The following is a 14,627-nucleotide window of genomic DNA, read 5'->3' on the forward strand; positions in this document are numbered from 1 at the left end:
GATATCTATTCATACGACACACGAACACTAACACGGATCTTAATTAAGCAGACAAATGCTTCTGCTATTCACAAATTCACACGAGCCGCACTTTTATAAAGGATAATAACTGAATATACACTTATTGACAGAGATCAACGCAAATGTATATTATGTAACCTAAATGACATCGAGGATGAATTTCACTTTGTTCTTAAATGTCCTTATTATAATGATGTTAGGAATGCATTAATTCCGAAATATTAAAGAATCCGACCAAATATGTTCACGTTTATTAAACTACTTAATAGCACAAACAAAACTGTATTAAGAAAGCTAGCCATGTATTGTTTAACATGCTTTAAAATAAGAGAAAATGTCATATATATGTAGTGTTAAATAGAAATACATTTTTCACACAAAAATAAGGTCAGAAATATGTAACTGTATCTATATTTTTGTAAACCTATATGCATAACATTGTGTGACCACTGTGTATTAAACCCATCCATGTACCATTCTCACGAAATATGTTCACGAAATATATTTCGTGTTTATTTAGATTATTTATTCCTTAAAATGATGTGTGTTTTTGTGTGTACTTCAACGCATGCTGTTATTTATATGTATGTTAATAACGATGAGCTTCACATGCTTAAGTCAAAGTATGTATGTTAATAACGATGAGCTTCACATGCTTAAGTAAAAAATAAACTATTCTGTTTTGTTCTGTTATATATTTGCAAATGCAGCAGCATCATACTAAAACAATCCCAGAAAAAAATGAATATCAACCGACATAACCGACAGAAATGATTCGATGCACGATGTGAATCAAAATTTAGTTTAAGTAATACGACACAAAGAAACTTTTTTAGTTTACGGATCATTTCGGCTTAGAGTACTGAGACAGTCATGTAAAATATCAAATAAAATATATAGTTATAATCAACTGGTAGCAAGTTATAAATACATCGGCAATGTACCAACCGAAAAGCACTGCTGTTTATCATCTTATACGTAAATTGGTGTAAATGTTTTAAGTATTTCTAATTGACGTGAAACTCTTAAATAGAAATTGCAGCATGACTTTTAGTTAATGTGCTTTGTATTAATAATAGCGATTTTAATCGTTCCATTAAAAGCATTTATTGCGCGAGCATCGAGACACTTTTGAGTTATCGATGTTAGCACAATTCAAGGTGACACAATAGTATCAGTTTTTAATTATGTGTAATATCATTCGCACCTCTCGCTTAACTCAACGTTCAAAGGCACGCGCCGTCTTTAATCTGTTCTATCTCTATTTACAGAACAGATTGATGTGAACTTAATGAACACAATTATTTTAACTAATGCAAGTTTAGCTAGAATTAATATATGACTACTTGCTATACAATCATTATCATTCGAAAATGGATCTTATTTAATTGTGGTTCCTTCTTTGAACTTATGCTGTCCGCCGACATTTAGAATAGGTAGTGTCAGTAATAAATGTATTGCTTTAGATTCACGTGTTTGTTTTTTTAAGATATGAAAGATGCAAATGTGTCTAACTTATATTGTTTTCTGGTCTTTAAGCTATCTTATATATGTGACTACGTGCTATTTTGTTGGAGAAATGAAAGATTCAAATGTGTCTTATTTATATTCTATCCATGTATCATGTGTATTCAGTGTCATGCGAAAATATATCTTATTTCTTAATTTCCACCTTCGCACTTTATTAGCGCCGTCTTTAATTAGTTCATTAAATTAATTAATTTAATATACTGTGCAACGGTGAGGTGGATCAATGCTCGTTGTTAATTTAAATTACACACCACTTCAGCAATAAATGAAATCAGTTATTTTGGCTGTAAATCCAATTTTTTCAGTACAGTAGCCATGTTCCTGTTTATTGAGATGATAAGATCACCACAGCAAGTTGCTAATACACAGTGTAGACTTAAACGAAATTGGTTATTTTGACTGTAAATCCAATTTTTCCAGTACAGTAGCCATTATGGCCATGTTCCTGTGTATTGAGCTGATACACAGCAGGTTGCTAATACACAGTGTAGACTTCCCCTGTTTTATTGTCGTATTTGTTATTTACCTGCTTGGAATAAATGACGTGTATTCATTCGGGTCTGATGGCGTTTTGTTAAAGGTCATTTAATGCGAAAAGCTGGTTTTCTGACATAATTTTTCAATCATTTAAATTAAAAAAAAATGAAACAATGAATGTGTAATTTAATTCTCAACTCTCGCTTAACTCAACGTTCAATGGGACGCGCATAGTTCTGTTTATAAATTATGTACAAATATAATATGCTATACATTGTTGTTAATTTACTCAAGAAGTACCAGAAAGAAGCATTGTTATGTATAAAGCGCTTTACTTTTTCAAAATTCTACATTAAATAAAGAAATATCGTATTTTTTGTGTACGTGCTTGATATATATTCATAAAATAGCAGTTTTTTTAAACAATCGGACTTTAACCTTTAATTTGATGCAAATGAAAAGAAGAACTGCCTTTTTTATTTTTAAACTTAAATCAATATTTAACGAAGTCATTATTGACTTAATAAATATGTACATTTTTTCACTCCATTAAAATCGGCCCTTATAGTTTACTTTCATGTATATATAGAATAATTGAGTGCTTTTCGGTGATTCTATGCTGGCGCGATAGTGCTTTTCGGTTGCAAATAAAAATACTATTGTGCGTGATCTTTAAACTTAAATCAATATTTAACGAAGTCATAAATGACTTAATTAATACGTACATGTTTTCAATCCATTATAAACGGCACTTATAGCTTACTTTCATGTAAATATGAAGACATTGAGTGCTTTTCGGTGATTCTGTGCTGTCGCGGGAGTGTTTTCGGTCTTCATATGAAGTGCTTTTCGGTCGGTATATTGCCGATATTTATCCAATTTTGGGCATTAATACATCATAATAAACACAAGGTAGTATAAATATGCATGAAATATAACCATTTATATCTAATTTAGTCCATTTACACACAATAGAAACGCAATTTTTCATATATATAGCGAGAAATTGAGTGCTTTTCGGTCTTCACATGAAGTGCTTTTCGGTCTGTATATTGCCGATATTTATCCGATTTTGGGCATTAATACATCATAATAAACAAAAGGTAGTATAAGTATGCATAAAATATAACCATTTATAACTCATTTAATCCGTTACACACAATAGAAACGCAATTTTTCATTTATATAGCGAGAAATTGATTGCTTTTCGGTCTTCACATGAATTGCTATTCGGTCGGTTTATTGCCGATATTTATCCAATTTTGGGCATAATGTAGTATAGACATACATTCATATAACCATTAATAACTAATTAAACCCGTTAACACACGCTAGAAACGATATATTGCATATATAGAGAGAAATTGAGTGCTTTTCGGTGATTGTATGGACCGACTTAAATACCAATAGAGCGTGACACAAACACAGTACAATTGTTTATTTCGGCAAACATTTTGATATTATTTGCTTTTAAACATAGCTTTTAATGACCATTGATAGATGAATAATGTTATACTATTATTTGTAATTTCAAAACATGTTACTTGGTGATGTTATTCACGTTCAATAAATACATCAGTTATTCTAACCTGATGCCTGTTGTCTGCTACTGTTACAATACGACGCTTGAAAATGTGGATTGCATAAAGTTAAAGGTCAAATTCCGTTTGCACTATAATACTTGTAATAATGCATTATAAATATGTCAAGCATGTTCACTTTAACAAATACGATACTTCTTTATGTAATGTAGAATTTTGCAAAGGTAAAGCGCTATATATATGACAATGTTTTATTTTTTCTTGTTGATTAAAAACAAAAACAAAATATACCAATACATATAATATGTGAACATACTTTTTTAAACAAATATAATGAATCACGTGATGTTTTTATAATTTTGTGAAGCGTGCGTGGCATTGAACGTTGATTTAAGCGAGTTATGCGATTTAAAAACTGATACCACTCAGCTTGATTTATACTTCATGTTCCAACGCGCCAATGTATTTAATTAAATGGTTTCATGAAATTGTGTTTAAAAGCATAACGATTGAAATTATGTAAGAAACACAGTTTTGCACATAAAATGATCGCCAACAGACCCGAATTAATACACTTCATAAATGCCAATCAGATAAAAAACAATTCCAATAATAAAACAAGGGAAGTCTACACTGTGTATTAGCCACCCGCTGTGGTTATCCCTATTTATCAGCTCTATCTCAGGCACCTGGCTACTGTTAGGCCACAACAAATTGATTAAATGTTCGTCGGATTTGCCGCACCTAAAAATCTTAAAACTAAATAAAAATATTTTTATTTTTATTTCGCGCCCGCAGCAACAATTTTGCTCCGCATGTATTTGTTTACAGATTTAGTTTAATTTAGCCTACGTATTTTACGACTTTTATAACGCTTTGCGATAATAATGAGATTGGTTTATGGTAAAATAATGGCGGCGCTCGTCTGCATAGTCGTGTCGGCGAAAGACACCAATGGTAATTCATTTTTTTCTCCTGTGGCAATGTGTCACCGGATTACGGATGATTTTAGCGATTTATTCATCGCAGCCGCATCATCATCAGGCCTCGAAATGTCGCCCGAATGCGTGAATTCTGTAAATATCTGCAGTAAAGTTGGTAGTAGCGATAGAATAAAAATTTCGAACATCAACATGCAACTAAATGTCGCAGTAGAACTTGACAAAAAAATGGTCGAATATACAATTAATTCTTCACGACTTCCATCAACAAGTTCAAACTCCAATGCATTCACAGTTTTAATGAACAAGTCCAAGGTATACATTATGCCCAAAAAATATGAAGTAAACACAAGCTCAAAAGTAAAGAAACTTTCTGGTCCACAACACCTGTACTGCGACTTGATTGATTGGGCCCAAAGTACTGGGTGTGGATGGCCATCTAATATTGTCGAGGACAGTGGAAAACAAGCCCTAAAATCTCTCAGCAATGCCTTGTGGTACGTAGATCACTGCCATGCAAGACTGAAAGATGCCAGTTGTCATGTTCCAACTGAATTAAACAAATTTCAAAATTACAACAGCTACAAATTACTTAGGCACAGACCACCTATTGTAAAGGCAGCCAGACTTGGCGAATTGGTTGGTGATCTATACTCCGCCCTTAGTTTGCCATCATTGAGTGATAAACGAAACACAGTGTTAGCCAAAATCATGGGTGAATTAGCAGAATCTCTAAAACAATACAAAGACAGACTTGAAAATGATAACCAAAAACACCAAAACATAAGTCATAAAAGAGAAACAGCTAACTGCGGTGACTCGAACTCGGTTTGCATAGATCCTGTAACACCGTCCAATGTTAAAGAAGAATATAGTCATTTAAACCAGACAGTAGTGAAAACATCAGATTATACCTATGTGCACCTTGACAAGTTTTGTCCCGATAATCGTATTGAACGTCGCAAATTCATCAAAAACCTTCGTTTGTCCAAACCGATAATGTTGTATAGGGTTGCTTATGGAGGAAGCATAGGAACATTAAATTTCATTTGGAGTGTTCCAGTAGGTCAAACAGAAGACAAAACATCCCGCAACATGAAAGTTATCTCTCAAATTTCAGAAGAGCTCCGACGTTCTCAAGCAGGGCTATGAGACAAGAATTTATTGACAAGTTTATAAGTTATGTGAAATGCCCAAAGTCAGTCGTTAGACACATGTATTTTAGCCTAACAGGGCATGAAGAAAGTGCCAATTCTTCCAGTGAAAAAGAAATTAATGAAAGGGTGTCGAAGATCATAGGCGCAGATGACTCTCAGTTATTGATTGATTTACGAGCAACTAATGGCTCTGATACATATTATGATGCCTTTTTTGAAGAAATGGGAAAGTTTTTTGAAGAACAGGTTTTACAGGTCAGTGAAAGACGAAAATGTGATGAAATGTATTTGCCATTGGCAATTTCAATAGACACTTTAAAGAATGACATTTGTAAAAGAGTGCCTGATGGAACACCCATTCCTAGCAATGAAACGATCCGACTGCAGTTTTGTCCCAGTAATCCATTTCATAAGACTGCTTTAAGGTACACTGGTCAGTTCAATGTTAAATTCCGTGTGCAGACACGCCAGGCAAGAGTTTCACATCCTGATTCACACTATGCTGCAAAATACTTTCAGTATATGAAAGAATTTTGTGTGATGTTTAGAGACAGTGCTATGTTCTTATGCATGGACGACAAGGCAATAGTTCCAGTGGGAGAACCAGGAATCCCTATATCGACTGGAGTAAGAGGGCATAACAAGGTTCTAACACCTTCAGAGGGACCTGTATTAGTTGCCACTGACCATGATTTTCATCTTTGCGGTCTTGTTCCTTCAGTTGTTCTTGTCACAGAAATTCCTAGGGACTCGAAAGACAGCTTCTTTTCAGGGGACATGCATGTGACAACAAAAGAAAAGGTATTCAGCCCATCTAGCCCATTTAGACATGCTGCTCAAGTTATTGAACTCGTAAGATTAAATGATGCCTACTCTGCAGATGGATTAAATTTGAGAACCCCAATCATGTGCCTTTATACTGATGGAGGACCGGATCATAGAGTCACTTATGAAACGGTTAAGTTGTCGCTCACTCTTATCTTCATGCATTTAGATTTGGACATGCTAATTGCACTCCGAACGGCACCATCACATAGTTGGACCAACCCAGCTGAACGTTGCATGTCCATTTTAAATTTGGCCTTGCAGCATGTTGCGCTAGACAGAAATGAAATGGAAGAGAAGTATGAACAGATGGTTAAAAACTTGTCTTCTCTAACTGCAGTAAGAAACCAAGCCAGACTAAAAGATGGTCTGAAAGAGGCTTTCAAGAAAAGTATGGAACCAGTGGTTCATCTTGTGAACAAACGTTTCTCACAAATGAGCTTGAAAGGAAACCCTGTTAAAACTTTGAAAGGGGTATCAGATGAAGAGATCACATCCATCTTAGATATCACTGGTGTTGGCTTTGGAGTAGATAGTCCAGTAGCCACAGCTGACACAAAAAGCGCTGAATTGAAGAAAAGCAAGCATCTGCAGGTAAAACAAACTAAATTTATTTTTTAAAGAAAAATGCATAGATAATGTCCTGCTTGTCTGGAAATGATATAATAATTGTTGTTCTCAGTAAAATTATATTGATATAACTGTATATTGCCCTCTACTAAAATTGCTTATGGTCACTGGTTACATAATGCATATTTATATTAGTTTTTAATATGTCACTTCCAATTTAAGTATTTGTTTTGCATTAAATTAATATGCGCCAGTGCGTATACTATTATCTGACAGAAAAACAAATAAAGGTTTTTAACATTCAACCTTAAAATATGCATCTGGCACAGGCAAGCAATTTGTCTAGGTTATGGAAAGTTTAACTGTGTCGCTTTCTGAGAAAACTGGGCATAATGCATGTGCGTAAAGTGTCGTCCCAGATTAGCCTGTGCAGTTCGCACAGGCTAATCAGGGACGACATTTTCCCCCTATACTGGATTTTTGCTAAGAAGAGACATTATTTAAACGAAAAATTCCATAAAAGCGGAAATTGTCGTCCCTGATTAGCCTGTGTGGACTGCACAGGCTAATCTGGGATGACAATTTATGCACAAGCATTATGTCCAGTTTTCGCAGAACAATACACAATTATTCAATTTTAAAAGTTAAATGTTTACCGGGTAACATTATTCATTTTTTATTAAATATTGGATATTGTGAAGGCTATGCTGTCTTATTAACAATATTAATGAAAACGTGTGTTTATTATATTTTATAATGAAAAATCAACCTATGTATAAAGATACATCTTGTTTAAAAAATGGCAAAAAAACAACATGTTATTAATATGGAAGAGGGTCTATAAACATCAGTGTCCTTTCTTCTAAAGGATTTCTTTGAGAGGCATGCAGAATCCAGCCACTACTGCTTCCAGTTAAAGAAGTGTTCATCCGATGAATGTGGCTACTGCTCCGTCAACCCAGTCCGAGATCAGGATGTTTTTGACCGCCTCAGGTTCCTCCCTGAACCAAAGCCTGACGAAAATGGTGAACACTACCTACCATTCAGTGAGGTATATTTATCGCATTTGTATTCCATTATATGACATATTTATTGAATGGATGAAGTTGTGTAAATTACAAATATATTTTGGAAACTTACTTTGGCATTTGAAGGTTGTGTACCTGTGCAAATGGTCAATAGTTACAATTAAATTTGAATAATCAATTTACTCATGTTTACTTCATTGATCTGACAACATATTATGTTCTGCCTTTTGTTTAATAAAAAGGCATAAATATACTTAACTATATACCTTGTTGACATTTTAGTTAACTTAACTTGTCCAGCTGACATGTAGTTAATTTAATGATTTAAATGATAATGTGTGACTATTGTGTTTAGAAACTGGAAGCAACATTTGAGATAAGGTTTAAACATGCCAATTCAATTATATAAATTATAATAACATAATAATAATTCCAGTTGTTTGGGAAAGCCCTGACCCGTGACAAGTACAGACCCTCAACCAGACCATGTGGAACCTATGATGAGGAATTACAAAACCATGATAAAGAGAATCGAGAAATTTTGAGGGTAATGATAATTATAAAATTTTAGAAGCTCGCAAATCACTTAACACTTTATTTCATGTTTATATTATTATATTTAGGTCAAACTGTCAAACCTTATTGTAAGGTCGCCTTGGCAAAGTGGATATGGTGTCCGCCTAGCGACCGAGAGGTCACGGGTTCAATTGCCATAGTAGGAGCGTGCTTTAGATCTCCCCATAGACACCAAGTACTGGTTCTAGTCCCAGGAAAAGGACTCTAGAGCGTTTCAAAAAAGCCTAAGGCTTTCAATGCAATCGAGCTAAAATAAATAGGTTTAAACTAAACCTCATTGAATTACAACTGTGATATTAAAATAAAAATCAGAGAAATATTCCAAGTGCATTTTTGTTGCAGTATACATCCGTTCCTTCTTCCACCTGGCAATTGGCAACACCAAGAGAAAAAGTGATCATGTCAAAATGATATCATGTTGTCAACATTTTTGCAGGCTGGAAATTGAAGCGGGCATTTTGCCATAAAAAGCATTTTTAAAATATTTTTGCTTTCATTACACTATATCTTTCCATGTTGTTTTAGAATGAGAAGCTTCGAGATGCTGTCCTTTGCGGAGAATGTAGCAGGCCAAGATGTGTCTTCAGTCCAAACAAGCTTGACCGACAACAGGTAAACGTTTTGTAAAAATACAATCTACAGCGTGTTTCAACATTATAGGATCATAACATGTTGGTTACATAATTTTTAAGAGTCTAAATTAACATTTAAACATCACAGTTATACACAGTTTGGCAGGATTATAAAAAGACACGTATTGATCCAATAAATTGATATGAATGATACATATTTTTACAGATCAGCAAAAAGCTCTTTGGCTTGTTGGTTTGCAACTTAGAGCCCGAATATTTTTTGTTAATGTCTGATCAAACACGGTATGTGTTAATATATCACCAGATTGACATTGCAAAACATTGTTTTTTATTTCATACCATCAAAGGCCCATTCAAGATATAAATAGTTGTAAAACAAAAAATGCATTGGTAAATGATAATCTTAATATGAAGGAAATGCATTCGTTTTTGCTTTGATTTGAATAGGTTTCAAGTCTAATAATGCTGCAAACACAAAGGTTGGGAGGCAATTTATTGGAGTCACTCTGTCGGTCAATCCTTCTGGCAATTTGTTTGCATGCGAATCACCATGAAGTGTAGATTAACATGACACAATTTTCACACATATTGGTTCACTTATTCCTTAGTTACATGTATGTGCTCTTGAACTTATCCAAGACATAGCTGCCATCAATTCCATGTCTATGAAGAGGCTTTGGAGAAGTATTACAGTAATAGAAATTTAGTAATATGAGAAATTTTACTAGCCTGAGTCAGAATTTTCGAGCGAAGCCATTTGTGTACATTTTGTTCAAAATAACAGACACAATTTTTTTTAAATTTTATTTAATCCTTCAAATACATGGCAATTTTCTTCGTACTTTCATCTTTCTGAAAGTAAGCTTCTAATGGCAGTTGATTAAAGTTGCTTAAAGTTGCTCAAATTCTTTTTGGAAAAAAAAATAGTGAAAATAAAATTAGAAATTGTTTAATATCTGTTTTATGAGTTTTACAAGCACTTCAGGCTGGTAAAATTGGGAATTTCTATAAGCCTGAAAAAAAGACCATAGATTTTTTCTGTTTGGATAGGGCGAATAATGATGACTGTCAATTTTGTGAAAAGCTCCATAACATTTCACTTCCTTGCAGGAGGAATTCTTGCGGAACATTAAGGCATGCCATTTGTATATCTGTGGAGATCAGTTGGAAGATGCACCTGACCTGTATGTTCGGAGATGCGTGACCTGCAGCTCTGAGGTGGAAACAGCTTATTTCTCAGCCAAGTGTCGGCATTACCTACCACCAGTGTGCATCCACTGTGGATCTCCTGACTGTCTGTTAGATGACAACGATGCATATATTGCAGATTTGTATACAAAATATTCCATTGTCAGGCCAATTTGTGTGTCTTGTCGACATTCTGGAAAAGAGGCAAAAACATGGGGCGCCAAGAAGTTAAAAAAAAAACAAAAAGTCAAATGAACTCATTCAAGCCTTCAAAAGTTCTTACTTTGATTTGGTTTGTAAATGAGACCAAAGCAAAAGTATGTGTTTATGATGACCATCATCATCATGTTTATAAATGTTAACATGTTGTGATTGAAAATGAAAAATCATGGATTGGAATAAAGAGCAAATGCTTTAACTTTTAAAAATATTAGTGTTTCGTATTTTCCAGTTTAATTTCTATTTCTACAGATTTTAATTGTTTTGTGTTAAGATTAAAGTTGATACTAGTCATTTGTGATTGCACTTTTCTTGGAAAAGTATGTTTTATTGTAAATTGATGTGTTTTTTAAATAGTCACGCTAAATATTGTTCTACTACTATTGTTATAAATATATATTATAGTACTAGTCATTTAATAAATATACTAGAACTGATACTAGTCGTTTTATGCCCCCGGTAGGGTGGCATATAGCAGTTGAACTGTCCGTCTGTCTGTCCGAAAACTTTAACATTGGCCATACTTTTTGCAATATTGACTTGATATTTGGCATGCATGTGTATCTTATGGAGCTGCACATTTTGAGTGGTGAAAGGTCAAGTTCATGTAAAAAAATAAATATATATTTTCAAAGCGGCGCAGTAGGGGGCATTGTGTTTCTGACAAACACATCTCTTGTTTGGCACTCAAATTAGACAAATATATGTCACTGTGCTATGTTAAAATAAAGGGCTCCTACTAATCACATCTATAAATAGTTTTGATTAAAAGGCATGTGTTTTATATTAAAATAAAATAACTATCTGTTTCTTATTGTTCTTTCATTAGGAAGTTATGTTTTTTTTTACTTTACAAAACTGAAACTTCTCATTTCTAATTTTAACATTGCTAAACTAACCAAAGTAATGCATTTGAGTATAATGTATACTACTATAACCTATGATATTTAGAACTAATACAAATTGAAGATATTTCTTACGCTTGATGTTTAGCATATTATTTATTGTCATGCTATTTAACTTTCATTGACAGAAGACTGAGCTTCTTATATAACTTTGCTAGTGAAAAGTACAGTGTACCATGTTAACATTAAGTAGTCACTACCTGTTGTGAATAAGCAGAATAACTATTGGAGAATATTTTGTTTATCATACTTTAACAAACATTGGACTAGAGTTAAAATAAGTTAGTACTACTAAATGACCTTGTGTTTGTATTTTGAAGATATCATGCATTTATTTGGCAACAAATATCAATTTACAGAGACAATATATCTATTTTTTATTTTTCGCTCTTCGCTCGCCTGTGATTTTTTTAAAAATAGAATAAAAATTAATTTATTTTTATTTCGCTCGCTCGCTCCATTTTTTTTTGGCTAAAATCCGTAGAACAAATCATCAATTTGTTGTGGCCTTATGAACAAATTGGATTTACTGAAAATAACTGATGTCATTTATTGCCAAATTGTTATGTACATTTAAAATAAACAACGAGAGTGGACCCACATCATTGTTGCACATTAGTATAAACTTCACTGTAATCTGGGCGCCCCGTAATCTGTTCTTTAAATAGACATAGCCTTAATAAAGACGGCGCTAATTAAGTGTGAAGTTGGATATTAAGAAATAAGATCCATTTTCGCATGACCCTGGCAGTATAGCATGTAGTATTATATCAATAAGACACATTTGAATCTTTCATTTCTTCGAAAAAATAAGCACGTAGTCACAGGTAAAGAAGCTACATTAAGCGCAAAGATGAATTGGACACATTTGCAACTTTCATTTATTACAAAGCATGTGAATCTGTACAATACTTTTATTACTGACACATTATTCTTTAAGTCGACGGACAACATAAGAGGGAACCACAATTAAATAAGATCCATTTTCGCAGGATAGTTGTTTTTTAGAAAGTATTCACATATTAATTTTAGCTTGCATTAGTTACAATAATAAGTGCGCGTGCCATTGAACGTTGAGTTAAGCGAAAGGTGCAAATTAAAATCTGAAACTATTATGTCATCTGTACTAACAGCATTAACTCAATGGTGTCAAATCCTCTATAGTCAATTTAAGGGACATTTTCATTTTTTGAAGTAGTTAAAAACCAACTTGTAGTGAGTGATATTTTGATGCAACCAACTGAAACTTTTGACTTTAAATGACGAAAAATCGGATATGGGTACATTGTGTGTGCTATGTATAAAACATGACAGTCACTACAAAATCGTATATATAATATACTCTGTAAGAGACGTTACATATTATGACATTTCAAATTTAAACCACAAAATTGACAACTATCCAAAGATATATCATTCATTTTAGTGAAGGAATGATATATTATAATAACCATGAAAAGTTTTTCCGTTTGACTATGCCTTTAACGGAATAATTTTTCATAATAATATATATAAAATAAACGAGGTCAATGATACCTTCCTTTCATGTATAGTGTACATGGAAGACAAACAGATTCTTTCAATTCATCGCTGTCATTACAACAGTCTATTAGCATCTCATTCGCAATGAAATAATTTGCATTTCACGTGTGCAGAAATTGATTCATATTTTGGTAAAAGGAATTGTACTTCTTTTTAGCGTATCTTACAAAAGTATAAGCACGCATTGCAGAAAGCACTTTTTAGAACAAAAAAATCAACGAAAGACTGACTTGCCTTTCGCTAGTAGTAAAATCGTTTTAAACGTCTACTGTAAACAAGGCCACAAGCTGAAATAACTGCACAAAAATATGAGATTGTAAACGTATATTGCATTTAACACCAGAGAGAGACTTGAACGCTCCAAGGCTGCGGGTCAAAACTTGTACGAATTGGTCCAAAATCAACGAATTAGTATGCATAATGCATGTGCGTACAGTGTCGTCCCAGATTAGCCTGTGCAGTTCGCACAGGCTTATGAGGGACGACACTTTCCGCCTTACTTGTATTTTTGCTAAGAAGAGACTTCATTTAAACGAAAAATGTCATAACAGCGAAGAGTGTCGACCCTGTTTAGCTTGTGTGGACTGTATGTTAAATATTTTGAGGTTAAACTAGTTTTTTTTCGTCACTGAAATGACCACACACGATATACGTCACAAATCTCCTAATTTAATTTTAAAGCCACAAGGCAATGCAAAATTAATAAAACATTATCTTATGAAAATGAATGAAGATGTTTTGATTACAGATTTATAAATTTACAGAAAAAGATTTTATGTTAGTCAATTGTGTTTTGCTTTGAGCGGGGATTTGCGAATAACTGTAAACTTTTGCTGAGCAAGTCATTCATGCTATTATACAGAATTGCAGTTTACCTACATATTCTTCAAAAGGTCAGATAGCTTAATTGGTAGAGCAACCCAGGCCGGTATCATTAGATGGCTCATGGGTGGGTTCGGGTTCGAATCCCGATCTGAACTTCGTAGGTAAACTTGTGGTTGCAAGGCTGGAAACTGATAATGTTACAATTTGTTTTCGGCGGGGTTTTGGGCTAACCGTTCAGTTCATCAGTTCGTCCGGTCACATGAAACCGTTTAATATGGCCTGTTTGTTGTTTAATTGCTGATTAACATATTTGACACAAATCGTGCAGTTTCGCTTTAACTCCTTATTTATGTTGGCTATATTGCACTTTACCGGGACGCTGCCATCATGGATTCCGAAATTTGCGCAACTTAACACTAATTATAAGGGTTTGGGTTATAGTGCGTACCGGTAAAGTGCAATTGCCCCGGACTGTTTAGTTGCTCTTATCCGCAGTTGGTATTCGAACCATATGTACTTCAGATGTGTGCCGACATAAGGTGATTTTATCTATTTTACAAACAGCAGCTTTTGTGCGATTTTAAAACAAAAAAGTTACTTAGTTACAAGGACTGTTCTGTTGCTCTTATCTGCAGTTGGTTTTCGATCCATATATGTTTCTTCCAGATTTGTGCAAAATAAGGGTTTAT

At 33.7% G+C, this 14,627-nt stretch overlaps 2 protein-coding genes across 3 annotated transcripts in view; one reads left to right on the forward strand and one right to left on the reverse strand.

The window, feature by feature from the left end:
* The window catches only part of LOC127866297 (acyl-coenzyme A synthetase ACSM3, mitochondrial-like), a 60,739-nt gene that overhangs the window by 39,920 nt on the left and 6,192 nt on the right, over window positions 1-14,627 (reverse strand). The gene's annotated exons all lie outside the window — the stretch shown is intronic.
* On the forward strand, window positions 5,643-11,469 carry LOC127866296 (uncharacterized). Its single transcript, XM_052406760.1, has 5 exons — window positions 5,643-7,086; window positions 7,931-8,113; window positions 8,527-8,637; window positions 9,192-9,278; window positions 10,370-11,469. Exons 1-5 carry the CDS (start codon window positions 5,659-5,661, stop codon window positions 10,700-10,702), a joined length of 2,142 nt encoding a protein of 713 aa, XP_052262720.1. The 5' UTR covers window positions 5,643-5,658; the 3' UTR covers window positions 10,703-11,469.

The sequence above is a fragment of the Dreissena polymorpha genome, chromosome 2 (genome assembly GCF_020536995.1).
Source record: "Dreissena polymorpha isolate Duluth1 chromosome 2, UMN_Dpol_1.0, whole genome shotgun sequence".
Classification (NCBI taxonomy): Eukaryota; Metazoa; Mollusca; class Bivalvia; order Myida; family Dreissenidae; genus Dreissena; species Dreissena polymorpha.